Source organism: Rousettus aegyptiacus, unplaced genomic scaffold, assembly GCF_014176215.1.
Source record: "Rousettus aegyptiacus isolate mRouAeg1 unplaced genomic scaffold, mRouAeg1.p scaffold_m13_p_11, whole genome shotgun sequence".
NCBI classification, from domain to species: domain Eukaryota; kingdom Metazoa; phylum Chordata; class Mammalia; order Chiroptera; family Pteropodidae; genus Rousettus; species Rousettus aegyptiacus.
In genome coordinates, this window is record NW_023416286.1 from 2894940 (window position 1) to 2908248 (window position 13309).

The following is a 13309-nucleotide window of genomic DNA, read 5'->3' on the forward strand; positions in this document are numbered from 1 at the left end:
ATATTCCATTCCGTGAATGTGTGACCTTTAGTTTACCCATTCACCAGCTGGTGGACGTTTGGGTTTTTCCCAACTTCTGGCTACAATGTGTAAAGCTGCCGTGGACATTCATGCCATTAATTTTTTTTTTCCAATTACAGTTGACATTCAATGCGATACCAGTTTCAGGTGACATCGATCTTTTCTTATGTGGCGTCTAATCCAGTCAACCCCTCCCAGTGTATTTTTCGTCTCAGACGTGTGAGTTTTCAATCTCTAGAATTTAATTCAGGTCTTTTTAAAGCCTTCCGATGTGTCCTGTTGTTCCTCTAGCTTCTTAAATATGCGAAATGTGGTTACAATCACTTCGGATCCTCCGCGCCGTTTCTCAGGCATACCGCGGGCTTCGGCCGATCGCATCTTCTCATCACTGTGGTGCATCTCTGTTTATTCACACACCCGAGGGTGGTTTTACGTGCCAGACAGCGTGCGCTAGACGTTTTTGATTCCGATAAACATTTTTCAGCTTCGTTCTCGGATAAAACTGTGTTGCTTGGAGGGAGTATGATCATTTTCGATCTCGCTGCTCAGCTCCCTTATGCAGGTCCCGATCAGCCGTGAATCTGGGGCCCATCTCCCCAATTCCTGGGACAGATGCTCTGAGCACTGGGCCCAATGCCCATGGCCTGCGACAGCCCCGCCCGAGCTGATGGCACCAGGAGCCGCGTCTGGCCTTCCGGGAGCCCTGGGTCTCGCCCCGCCGATCCTGTGTGGAATTCTTTCCCTGGCCTTGGACTCTTTCTGCCCAGACCTGCACTCACCAGAATGAGACCGAAGACCCTCGGCACGGGTTTGGAGCTGTCCCTCTGGGACGCTGTCCTCTGCCACTCCGCCTCGTCAGCATCGACCCCACATCTCTCTGAACCCCAGGCCCGTTTTCTCAACTTGGGGAGAACACCGAGCTCCACCCGGGCCACCGCCTGGAAGTCCCTCCAGGACTTCCAGGCCGAGGCAGTCGCGGGGGTCACCTCGTTCGCTTGCCAGTGACCGCTGTGCTCCGCTGCCTGGTGTCCATGTCTCGAAAACCATTATCTCATTTGTTTTGCCCAAGTTGTGGGGGGTAATTTTAGACGAGAGAGTAAGACGGATCCTTATTCCATCCTGGCCAGAAGCAGCTACATCTTTTTCATATAAAAATTTAGCTGTCGCTCTCACACTATGAAACCATTATTTTTTTAACCCTTGGAGAAAGGAGAGGGTCAGATTTACCCTGATAAATAGCACCTGTACTTCTCATAAATAATAAGAAATTTTCTAGAGATGAAAACATTTTCTTTCAATGTTCATTTGGTCTGGAGGGTCGACTCTGATATATCAGCGAAGTTTTCATAGCTGGCTGTGGAAACTCAGAGTGTAATTTCCTGTTTTTTCGAGTTTTTTTGTTTTTTTTTTTTCTTGTCTTTTATACATAGTAAGAGAAAAGAATCTGCTCTTTCTGGGAAGAGGAAATATAAACCTCTTCTTTCTAGAGTGTGGCCGGTCTCTCTCCGTTCCGCTGGGCGCTGCCCTGTTTGGTGGGTCCCACCGGCACCCAGGCCCGGGACTGGCCGGTAGGGCAGCCCCCAGCCTTCCCCACTGCTGGCCAACCGCAGGCAAACAAGCCCCAGCGCTACGTCGGGAAAATAGCGTGCTGCCGGGCAAAAACGTTCTGAAATCAGCTGAGACCAGGGTAAGAAAACCGAAGCCCTCCCAGGGCTGCAAAGACCTGGCGGTCCGCGAGGCGCACCTGCTTCATTAGGGCGTCCGCCAACCTCGCGAAGCCCTTTTCCTTGGGCCCGGGGCGCCGTCAGAGCCGCGCCCTCGGAGTCCCTCCTTCCTCGCTCGCAAGAGTTCGGGCCACGGGCTCCTCCGCTGTGAACACGCAGCTTCCGACAATGCCTTTGCGTGTCCTCTGTCAGCCAAGCTCCCATCTCGAGACTCGCCCGAGCCTTTTACATCCATTAGCATCCCCCGGACAGTGACCGGATGGCTGCCGATGAATCGTTAACGTTCTCGCTCCATTTCCCGGGGCTGTGCTGGTCCCCAGCGCTCCGCCTTGGCACGCGAACCGCCCGCCCCCTCCCGGGTGAGAGCGGCAGGTTGCTGGCTTTTTTCTGCCAGCTGTCCGTTGTCACCGGGAGCAGCATAGATTCTGTCTGGCCCGAATCGGAGTGATGGAGCCAGTGGGATGGCTAAAGATGAATGGTTATCGGGGCGACAGTGACGTGGCAGGAGGGTGTTCGGGTTTCGCATGAGCCCCCAAACCCGCGAGGTCTGTCGGGGACCAGCAGCGGGCTTAGGTAGTCGGAGCCCTTGGAGTAGAGCAGGTGCTCGATGAAAGTTCTCACATACCTTGGACCCTCCCGCCCCAGAAACACATGTCACAAGCGGACGTGTGAACGGCTCTGTCTGCGGGTCGTGGGGAGACACGGGTCCAGGCGCTGCTCCCCACGTGTTTCGCACCCACGGGTTGCCCTGCGCTTGAGCCCCGTCAGCAGCGGGACGCTGATGAGGGGCGGTCGGCAAACAACCAGCACGTCCACTGTCTCTGTCACTCCACACACAGACTCGAGAACCCTCGATCAGCCTGCGTTGAGGGGCTCCACGCAGCGGCGCCCGCTTCCCAGATCGCGCGGGGGGGGGGGGGGCAGTCGGCAGGGGGCTTAGGGGGCCGGCACTTCGACTTTTTGGAAAGAGAGTGAGCCACACGTGTGCAGGGGGGCCGGTGGCGTGCCAGCCTGCGCCGAGCCTCCGGGCTCCCCGAGAGCAGCATTGGTGCCACCAGGGCCAGGAAACCTTCCAGCACCTGGAAATGTCCTCAGGTGGGCATGGCACGCCCCTGCTTTAAAGTGCGCGTGGTGGCTTTCCCAGAGAAACATGGGCCGAGAGGTCGGAAGTGAGTCACCGTGGCCACATCTCACCCAGTGGCCACCGCGTGCTCACAAGCGCCTTGTGGCCACCGCCGTCCAGCCCGGGGTCCCAGCAGCCCCTTCCTTCCTAAGCAGGTCAGTGTTCTGGCTTCATTATGTGCTGGCCTTCCAGAAAAGACAGAAACAAAATCCTCCTTAAATTTTAAGGAAACAGGTAACGCCGGCTGAGTGTCGGCCATCTTTCAACGTGGGATGGCAGGCGAGCCTGTGTGGCCGTCCTCAGGTGCCATCCTGGGGATGGCCGACAGAGGGACACACGGGACAGTAAGTGACTGAACAGTACTTCGGAGACCGAACTGAAGACGTGCTTAGCGAAAGCCGACAGCACGAGGAAGAAGACGGTGCTCGTGGGGGACCCGGAATGCGTAGCCGACTGTAAAGTGACTGTCAGGCCCGGGCGAAGTGACGCTCGCTTCATAGACTTAGGACATGGAGGACGCTGTTCGGCTAAAGGCAGGAGAGAAGGCCGCAGCCAGCCTCGTTTCCCTGCGTCTCCCTCCCCACAGTCCCCGCTCTGGGCCCCGTGCCTTGACCTATGCGGGACGGTCCGTGGGTGCCCCACGAGCAGCCGACTAGGAGTCCCCAGCGAGGACTGGCTCCGTCAAGCAGTCCGATGCCACCGAGCAGCGGAACAGCCGCGTGCCGTGTCCGCGTTCCCGGGGGAGCCTCCGCCCCGCCTCAGACGTGGGCGGGCTTGGTGGCCCCAGCGGAAGGGACAGGACTGCGCGCACCGGGGCGCAGCGCGGCCGCGGTGTTGAGGGTGCGAATGAAAGAAGCCGCGTCATAATAGCTCCGACACCAAAGCGAGCGCCCGGGAGGGGATTTCGCGGGACCCTTTCCTCTCGTCCCTGCGCCCGTGGCAATGGCTGCCAAGCTAATGATCGTGACGATGGCGATTGCAGCAGCAGCAGAGGATGGATCTGACAGCCGGGAGTCCATGGCGACGTGAGTGCCTGCCGATAGTCACGCACACACCCAGAGGTGATTCTGCAGGCTTTAGTGCACCAAGTCGGAGCATGTTTTATGATTTCCTTCGGACCTCTGAAAGACGTGTCTTCCGTTGAAACTGTGTCGGGCGCCTGGGCCCCCAGCGCAGTAATTAAAACCCCGGAGTGTTTTAGAAAATCACCAGCCATGGCAATGAAATGGCAAACAGTAATCGTGAAAAAAAAAGCAAAATCTACCTTTGGTCTTAGGCTGTGTCTTAAGAGTTTAAGGTGGGCCATAAAATCTTTCATGCTTTGTTGGTGGGTATTTTTCTTTGGTCTTCTCTAGTGAGGATGTTGGGGTTGACTACGTTTCAAGATTAATTTGCCTACAATGTGCAAGTGAATTTTCTGGAATATTATATACCCTACTGTGGGACAGAAGCAATAATTCCACATCGATTCTATTCTTCTATTAAACCGTAACAGTTTAAGACATGTCCTCTGTGAGGCCACGTTGCCATCTCTGAAGAGACATCATCTTAAGAGGAAGAAGATTCAGTGAAAATCAGCGTGGTTACAGTTAAATTAACAGTCGGAACTGTTTAGCTCAGTTAACCACCTTTCCCGCTAACAGGTGAGGCCGCCAGCGTGTTCACAAGCCCGTTACCGTGTCTCGGCGTGCCAGGTACTGAAGAGGCCACTGGTTTGCAGTTTGCCTGACCTGTCTGTCACTCCCTGATTTTCTGGATGTGGGGGCAGGGCGCAGAAGAATGTTCGAAATTCTCAGGTTCGTTCGTGGTCGCATGGTTGGTTTCCACGTCTCATCCTCTCGGACGTGAGCCGCTTGAGCCAGGGAGAGATGTCGTCTCTGGAGTGTAAATTCGTCGTGCACCGCTGTGCTGCTCTCGAGTCAGGCCGGCCTGAGCCGCGCGCAGAGGACGGCAGTCCCTGGGAAGTCCCTGGTCACCCGCCCGTGGGCCTCGGCCCCCAAGGCGGTGCCTGGCTCCATGCTCGTCTCTCTTCCCTGCGCCTGGCCTTTACTCCGTCAAGCTTCAGCTTAGGGGCCAGCTCTCCGTAAAGCATCTGGGGTTCTGGTTCCTTCCCTGTGCCCTCTCCCCGTCCCCCACGAGACACACTCACACACACAGCTAGCAGCCGCCTGGCAGAGCCGGATCTCATGTGACCACGGGCCCCGGTGAGGAATGAACCCTCCTTCCCACCGCAGCTGAACCGGCGGGGTGCGCACACGTCACGGGCCACGGTGCCTTCACAAGGATCATCCTGGCCGCCACGAGGTGGGGATGAGAAGAAGCAGGGCCTCCCGTGAGAGGGAGACAGGTCGCCTGGCAGGGTCACTTGGGCCTCGACTCGCGGAGCTGGTGTGAGTGGCCGCGTGGGGTCAGCTTGGAGGACGGCGATGCTGTAGGAATGCCAAGCCAGGAAGTCCCGGAGCAGGGTGGGACGCGAAGGCGCGACGTCCTCAGAGCGGAGGGCAGTGCCCCCCGACGCTCAGCCCAGAGTCGCTGGGTTGCGACTCCGACTTCCGCCCGGACCGACTGATTTATTCTCCATCAGACGTTTTCAAGAGAGGAATCCCCTCGAAGAACGCACCCCTGCCCCGACCTCTCTCTAGGCGGGGCTGGAGGGGACGGGGGACGCCGACAGGAACCTGGCGAGTTGGCCCGTCGTTCACTTTCTGAGCACAAACCCTGCACTTCGAACCACACCCACTGAGCAAATGTTCTGAGCCCCTGTCTGGATTTTTCTTCTTAAGACCTAAAATGACAAACCGTGGGCAAGTCCTTCCTGGCCACCTGCTCTTGATGAAATCCTCTGTACTGAGGAGCTGTTGTCGCCTTTGGGCCACATGTTTTTTCAAGCAACTTTTTGTTTTTTATAGGTTACCCCAAGCAGAGAAGCGGGGTTCCTCGCAACGGCTTCTCCCCCAAGCCCGACCCGCAGACCCGCGAGGCCGAGCGGCAGCTGGTCCAGCGGCTGAAGGACAGAGGCGAGCGGCAGGCCCGGCAGCTGGGCCTCGCCCGCCGGGAGCTGGGGAGGGCCGTCTGCGGCTTCCAGGCGCTGGCCGTGGCCACTCAGCACTTCTTCAGAAAGGTGAGGCCGCGTCCGGCGGACGGCGGGGGGCGTCTGGCCAAGGGAGGGCAGCGAATCCGACGGGTCTGCATGTCTGTGCGTGTCAGTCTGGGCTGGGGGTTTGATCTCCAGACGGTTACCCAGAATCCTCAGCAGCATCAGGTCCTGTTGGGGAAGCCAAGTTCACACTCAGGCGTGGAAGGAATCGGTATGGGAGGGATGACTGAGTAACCCGATTCCGAAAGGGAAAATTGTGTCGCAGAGGAAAGGATGTAAGTGACTGTTTCAAAGGCGAGATCTTTAAGGAAGAGGAGCACATGCTCGTTTGCACACAGGGACGATGAGGTGGCCAGATGCAGAAATTTCGGCCCATTTAGATGCCAGGGAGACGGGGCCGTGGCTGCCGCTGGCGGCAGGTGCCAGCCTGGGGCACCCTCAGAGCCCTGCTCGGTGTCCCCAGAGCAGCACGTGGCTTGTTTCTGGACGTGCAGACAGGGCCAGTTTCTCCTCGGCTGGTCAGTGTCCAGAGGCTCCCGGGCCGTGCGAACGCAGAGCCTGTCATTAGCCCCGTGGAGTGAAGCTCCACACTTCTCGACACGGGACAGAAGCCTGGGGTGTGCGGTCGAGGGCTTTTGGGGTCCGCCTTGAGGCAGCCGAGCGTGTTTGTGGGAGAAAACGAACACTCACCTTCGAGGTTTCAACAGTATGAATTAGCGTATTAAAAACCCACAGGACCTTCTGAGTTTCGCGTATGAACTTTCTGGTATCTGTAAATGGAAAGAAATAAAAATGCTCTGTAAGTGCTCTCCAAATAAGAAAACGAGCCGACTGCATTTCTGACCAATGTAAAGAGGACAATCAGAAAGATGGCGGGGAGCACCACACCCGCAGGCTTTCCCGCAGAGTGGAGGCGTCTGGGGCCCTTGCTGGGAGGCACCTGCCGCCTCCCCTCCCCCCCAGCGGAGGCGCCTGAGCTCACCTGTCACGCTGCTCTGTCCCTTTCTGCTTAGAGCCTCCCGCAGAAAGGGGCGATTGCCGATTTGTTGCTATAGCGAAAGACACATGAACAGATTTCAGCTCACCCATCATTTCAGCCTCGTCCCTAACTGAGCTGTTGGCAGCGGCGGTAAATGCCCAGTTTGAGTTCCTCGTCTTCCTTTCTGGTCTGGTTCCTTTGGGGTTGACCTTGAACAACTCACGGAGCCCACGCCCTGTTAGAGTCAAAATGACATGCGTGTTTTTGAGGTGCCAGAGAGGCCCGTCCTGCCGTGGTGAATGCTGACCGTTCTTAGAGAAAGAGGGGCATCTTTTTTTTGTTGTTGTTCTTCAGCTGGATGTAATTTTCCACTGACAGTGATGTCTTTCATTAATAGAGGAAAACAGGGAGGTTTGTTGAAGATTGTTGGTAATATTTACCTTGTTGCTCTCCCTAATTTGGGTTACCCGTTCCACACATCACCCCCAGATGTAACTGGTCCTCGATAGAGGTTTCATTCGGATAAACATTGCTATAACCTGCTGGCGATGGGAGCTGTGTGTCCAAGGATGGAATTTAGGACGCTGTTTACGGCATCATGGCAGAGAAGACAGTTCTCGTGCCAAAACTAAGGGTCGGTTCTCTGTAGTTACACGTTTCTCTACCCCAGGAGAATTCCTGGTTGGCCCGTGGGCCGTGAGTTTTATTTCTCCAGAGCATACACTTGGCTCTTCAACCGGAGGCCAAAAGGGACGGCAGGCGATGTTCCCGCCACCAGAGCCACACTCAGCACGACATTTCAGCGAGATGGACGGCGGACAGGAATTTCATTTTCTCGTCCGGAAATCACAACCGGCAACTCCAGACAGGCCTCCCAAATGAGCACGGCATTTCACCTCCCACACAGAGTCCTTTGAAACTCTCTCCAGATAAATCCCCGAAGGAAAAGTGGACACGTGGAAGAAAAAAATAAGTCTGTGTGGAGCACGAGGGCCTTCCGCATGGGCTGCCACACACCCCACGTGGTTTAAGACGGGCGACTTGAGCATCTGCCAGCCACGCCCCAGCGGACCCGGAGATACAGCGTGGAGGGGCACCTGGGAGAGCAGAGGCAGGGCACCCAGAGACCCCAAAACAACAGGCCAGTGAGGCCGAGCCACTCAGAGCTGCTCTGTGGGAGGCCGCGCCGATGGCGCGTGCGGGGTCAGGGCCAGGTGTGCGTCTCTGACCACCACGCCTCTGGGGCCGGCCGGAGCAGGCGGCATCTCTTGACTCTTCCCGGCGGAAGCCCCTGCTGGACTCCGCCCGCGCGTCTTTGCCACAGGGCAGCACGCCCGTCCGTACAGCATGGCAGAGTGGACGGAGGGCACGGTGCCAGCAAGGAGTCAGGCCCACGCCCTCCCCGTCCAGCTGCGAGGTCTCCGGCAAGCTGCTGGCCCTCTTCGAGTCTCGTCCCCCTCTCCCTGCGCCTCCCCAGCGACCTCACTCTGTGCCTCCCCGCCTGCCTTCCACACCCCAAGACCTGCGAGTAACAAACCCTTTTTCCTCAAAGTTTCCTGATGGTCAAGGCGGAAGGGCCTCCTGCAATTGCTATAGAACCACCAGTGTCGGCCCAGTTGTCACACGGGTTCAGGGAGGGGAGGTGACCTTGAGCAGCTCACTGGGGCCCAGGTGACTGCCCCCAGGCACCTGCAGCTGACAGTGTTACTCGGGACAGACTGAGATGGCACCAAACAAACAGAGAAGCATCGAACCGCAGCCTTACGACAGGTCTGAGGTCACGAAGTGACGCATTTTTCAGGTCCGTTATAATCTGATGGAACCACCTCCCTATATACTGGTTTTGACTGAAAAGTCTTTTTTTTTAGGTGAGGCAACACTCGGTTGACCTCACAGATTGCAAGCACCTTGTCAGCTTACAGTCCCTTATTTTTTTATGCCTACAGCACCTGGTCTTCCTAGGTGGTCCCCCATCCAAGTACTAACCAGGCCCGACCCTGCTTAGCTTCCGAGATCAGACGAGATCGGGCGCGTTCAGGGCAGCGTGGCCGCTGACTGACTGAAACGTTTTCATGCAGCACGTGAATATATTCTGAAGGGGTGTCATTTAATTTTAAAGGATTTATGGCAAAGCGTAAGAGAGATTAACTGAACAGGGGCAACTAGTCTCAGCCTCAGTCAAGTCTCTGCCCTGGTCTTATTACCCCTTATTATGACATTTATATGTCACTAGTGGGGCTGGGTCTTACCAGGCCCCGGTACTGGGAATTTACAATTTTGAGTCTTATTTTCTACCTACCGGGATGTTTTCCACCTTTCGACACCCAGGCCAGGGTGTTTTTCTGCTTCTTTGTGTTTTTACTCCAAAGAGCTGCTTGGCCCAGTCGAGGGGTTTCTGTCTATTAACATTGGGAATACTGTGGTATTTGGGGGTTAGGCTAAGAGGGTCCTCAAGGTACAGTCCTGGGCGAACGCGAACACTCGGGGCTCTGCCGGCCGCAGGGTAGTGTGGTGACACTTGCCTCTGTGACACGCGACTTTCTTTGAGAGCGACAAGCTTGGAAGAATGCACTCCGTCACTGACGCCGCCCACCAGGTGCCTTCTGAGGGCCCGTCAGAAACACCCGGAACGCGAGCCCAGCGCTCGCTTCCCTCCGGCGAGGCTTCGGTCGTTCACGGTGAAAGGGAAGAGACCGGTCGTGGGCACTGTTCGTGAGGGGTTGGGGCGCGGCGCACGCCGTTCGCGAAAACGGCATTTTCGGGATTTGGGGATAAGAAGGAGCTTCCTGGGTTCTGTCCGGACCAGGCGCAGTCACTGCCGTGAGCGCGCTCAGCGGGGGAGTCTCTGACGTGCCCGGCCCTTTGGCCGGTGGACACGGCAGCATCTCTAGGGCGGGCATTCAAGCCGATGAGCTTAACATCTAAATTTAGGCCACAGCAGGATTCTAGCTCCGTCTCCTCTCTCCTCCCCTCTGACACACATCCTGCTCTGAGCAGCAGCCGGACCCGAGGCGATGGAGCAAGGACCATGAGGCCTGTCCCCCTCCACGACCACCTCCACAGCCACCCCCACGGCCACCTCCATGGCCCCCTCCCCAGCCACCTCCATGCCCATCTCCATGCCCACCTCCATGGCCACCTCCCCAGCCACCGCCACGGCCAGGACTTTGTGACCTGTTACAGAGGGATCGTCGTGCATGTAGAAAGAGTTCCCACACCCCTGGATCTCCAGTCAACTCATGGACTAAGAGCTTAGAGATCGGCAGGGGGTACCGCTTTGGGGACACAGGCTGGAGGCCCCCTGCCACACACGCTCCTCCTCCCTCACTGCCCATCCCGCTCATCCTGGCCCATCCCAGGCCCCTTCCCAGGCCACCCCCCGCCCGCGCACAACCTTCCTGCTTCCGCCCCGGCACACGCCACTTACTTATGGCAACGGTTAGATGTCGCCTGAGGTCATTTTCCGTTCGCACCCTGCGTGAGCGTTTCGCTCGTGGGTTAGGGTTTCGCCTTTTGCTCCTTCCTGTGATGTTTCCTGCCCGCGGAGGGCTGCGGAGGGAGGGAGAAGTTGCTCCGGTGCTGGGCGCGGAGCGACCTGCCTCGGTACCGTGACTCCATCCCTTCCTCATCGTGCCCTTTGGAAGGCTGCGCGGTCTCCCCGAGCCTCGGTTTCCTCAGCTGTTAAGTGAGAACAATATCCGCACCAGGCAGGGTCGTCGGGAGGGTCACAAGGACCCAGGTGAAGTGCCTGGGGCGCAGGAGACGCTCAGCAACCGGGAGCGCGGTGTCATCCAGGACCCGCCTTTACTAGTTTAGATCCTCCGTAGGACCCTCCGCGGGGTAGGGGCGCGGCTGGTAAAATGCGTCAGCGAGTCGAAGCTGAAAAGTCGAAGTCAGAATATGGAAACTATATTTAAAAATACATACCCCAACTGACAACGGAAACATGAAGTGAATGTGGCAAATCTTCATAAATATTAAGTGCAAAAGGTAGGCATTTGGGTGTGATTCTTTCTACGCTTTTATATTTAAAAAAAAAATTATGACGAAAGGTCAAATAGTAAAAGCAAATACATACACACACATGTACGTATATATATAAAGTGTGTATATATACACGCTTTGGGGAGAAGGGGCTGATGCATTATTAATTTTTATTAAGCTTAGAAAGTACACAAATACCTGATGTTAATTTTCATGACTTTTATGCCTGAACTCTTTCATAATAAATAAAAAATGATTAAAAACCATCATCTACTATCCCATTCATAAAGTTAGTGATGAAAATCACAAATTAATTTTTTAAATATTTAATAAACATGATCGATCATATTAAAAATAAAATGAAAATAAACACACCCTGAAACGTAACTTATGTAAAACTCAGCGCTACAGGAGGGGCGCCCGGCCCAGGATAGGGCCTCGTGTGGACTGTTTCCCGGGTCAGCCACCAGGGGCTGCTCAAGAGCAGCGATCTCGAGAACCAGGCGGCAAGACAAGACTCGTCCAACTTGACCCGCAGAGGTGAGAGTCCCAGAGAGTCAATGCGCTCCTTACAACACCGCCTGGAGGTCCGGGACCTGGGTTTGAGCGGCCGGTTGGCCTGTGATGAGGACCGCGCCTCACCACAGGGGCACAGAATCAGCACGGCGTGAGGCCGGCGTTGGCACCTACACGCGGCATCTTAGAACCTCTGGACGCTGGGCTCAGGCTGCATCACAGCCGACCATGTTCACCACCACTCCGCCAGGGGCTGCAAAGCATGGGGCAGAAATGGGAGAATCCTACCTTGGCTTCTGATTCCTTTTTTCTAGTGACTTCCCATACACCGTGACGGACGTCCACTGTGTATCTATCCGCACATTCCGGAAAAATATACAGCAGCAGCTAAATAGCTGGACTAGAAAATCGTTTCTATTCTTAAAGTACACCCTAGGCCAAACCCCGTATGGGCATGTAGAAATAAGAGTGATCGGCACTGTGTTTTAACTTTATGTGTCTCATCTATGTCTTATTCATCCCCCTTGAGAAGAGAATATTTGCGGGTAGGGCTCTGTTGGATTTCCTCGCGCTCACAAAGAATCTTTTATTGAATACTCATTCAAAGTGCCTTCACCCATGAATTCACGACATTTCTACAACAATCGTGTGAAGAGTTACTAATCCTATTTGAAATAGAGGAGGCTGACAAAGACTCAGAGGTGACCGCAGTAGTGCGAGTCGAAGCAAAGGCGAGGAGACCATTCCCTAGGTGACGATGACAAGACTCGAAGAGGGTCAGCAACGTGCTGGAGATCGCACAGTTGGATGGGGGAGGGGAGGGGACTGGGGGATGGGACTGGGGAGGGAAAGGAGAGGGGGAGGGGGCGGAGGGGAGGGGCAAGGGGAGGGGAAGAGGAAAGACGGAGGCTCTCAAGCACGCAGGCTTGGGGTTCGGCTTGGGTTGGCGTGGAGGGCGGGGCCTAGGGTTTCGCTGGCCCCCTCTTTATGGCTGAATTTACAACATAAGAGTGAGAATTGAAAGCAGCAGAGACGGTCACCTCAGCCATCCCGCTTAATTCAACACCAGCTCATAAATCGAAAGATGTGAAAACTACGCCTCACACCCCGACTGCCTCCTCCGGGGGACACGTGTTCTGACCACTGCGAGGACTGCTTCCTGGGAGCCTGTCAGAGGGGACAGACGCTCGCGACCCGGCCCTCAGGAGTAGATCAGATCGCAGCTGGCGGGGGTGGAGGGATCTGGCCCTGCAGGTGGCACAGAGGGAAAGGACACTCACTCTGGGAAGGGCATGGAGCGTGGGGCTGATGGCGACACCCAGAAACGAGGCAGAGAGCTCGGGGGCTTGGATAGCGGAGGGAAGACGGGGGGCTCTGTTCGAGGCGGTCAGGAGGCGCGCGGGTTTTGCATGGAGCACGCAGGTGTCCGAAGCTGCGTTTGAGGACAGGGACATGGTAGAGGAGGAAGGGACGGGTGCCAGGAAGCAAACGCCAGGCAGAGGAAACGAGTGGGAGGCTCTTCTAGAATCACCAACAACCCAGGCCAGAGGCGAGAAGGGCCGGGGGGCGGGGCGGGGGCCTCGATAGAGAGGAGCGGGCAGGTGCAAGACCCCGGGAGCCTGGCTGTGCAATGGTCAGCGTTAAGAACTAAAGACTAATGTGTGTTTATAGCTCGGAAATATTTAAACGGCTCAGGGGTGCGCTGTTCAGTACCTTCTCGGTGAGCTCCTGCAGACCAGTAAGGATGAGCCTTTTTCCCCCAAAATGTACTTTTAACTCAAACATCACTTGTTCTTTTTGAAATTCGGAAGAAATTGTCTAGTGCCCCATTCCACATTTCTGGGGCAAATATGTGTCTCCTTTTA

At 56.0% G+C, this 13309-nt stretch overlaps 1 protein-coding gene and 1 non-coding gene across 6 annotated transcripts in view; one reads left to right on the top strand and one right to left on the bottom strand.

The window, feature by feature from the left end:
* The window catches only part of MTUS2 (microtubule associated scaffold protein 2), a 367564-nt gene that overhangs the window by 274206 nt on the left and 80049 nt on the right, over nucleotides 1–13309 (top strand). For all 5 annotated transcript variants that reach the window (XM_036228402.1, XM_036228401.1, XM_036228400.1 and 2 more), the window contains one exon: nucleotides 5778–5989. In XM_036228402.1, coding sequence (XP_036084295.1) covers nucleotides 5778–5989 — 212 coding nt within the window. The remainder of the gene's footprint in view (nucleotides 1–5777; nucleotides 5990–13309) is intronic.
* Nucleotides 8882–9000, bottom strand: LOC118609890. Its single transcript, XR_004953486.1, has one exon. It is a non-coding gene; the product is annotated as a 5S ribosomal RNA (ribosomal RNA).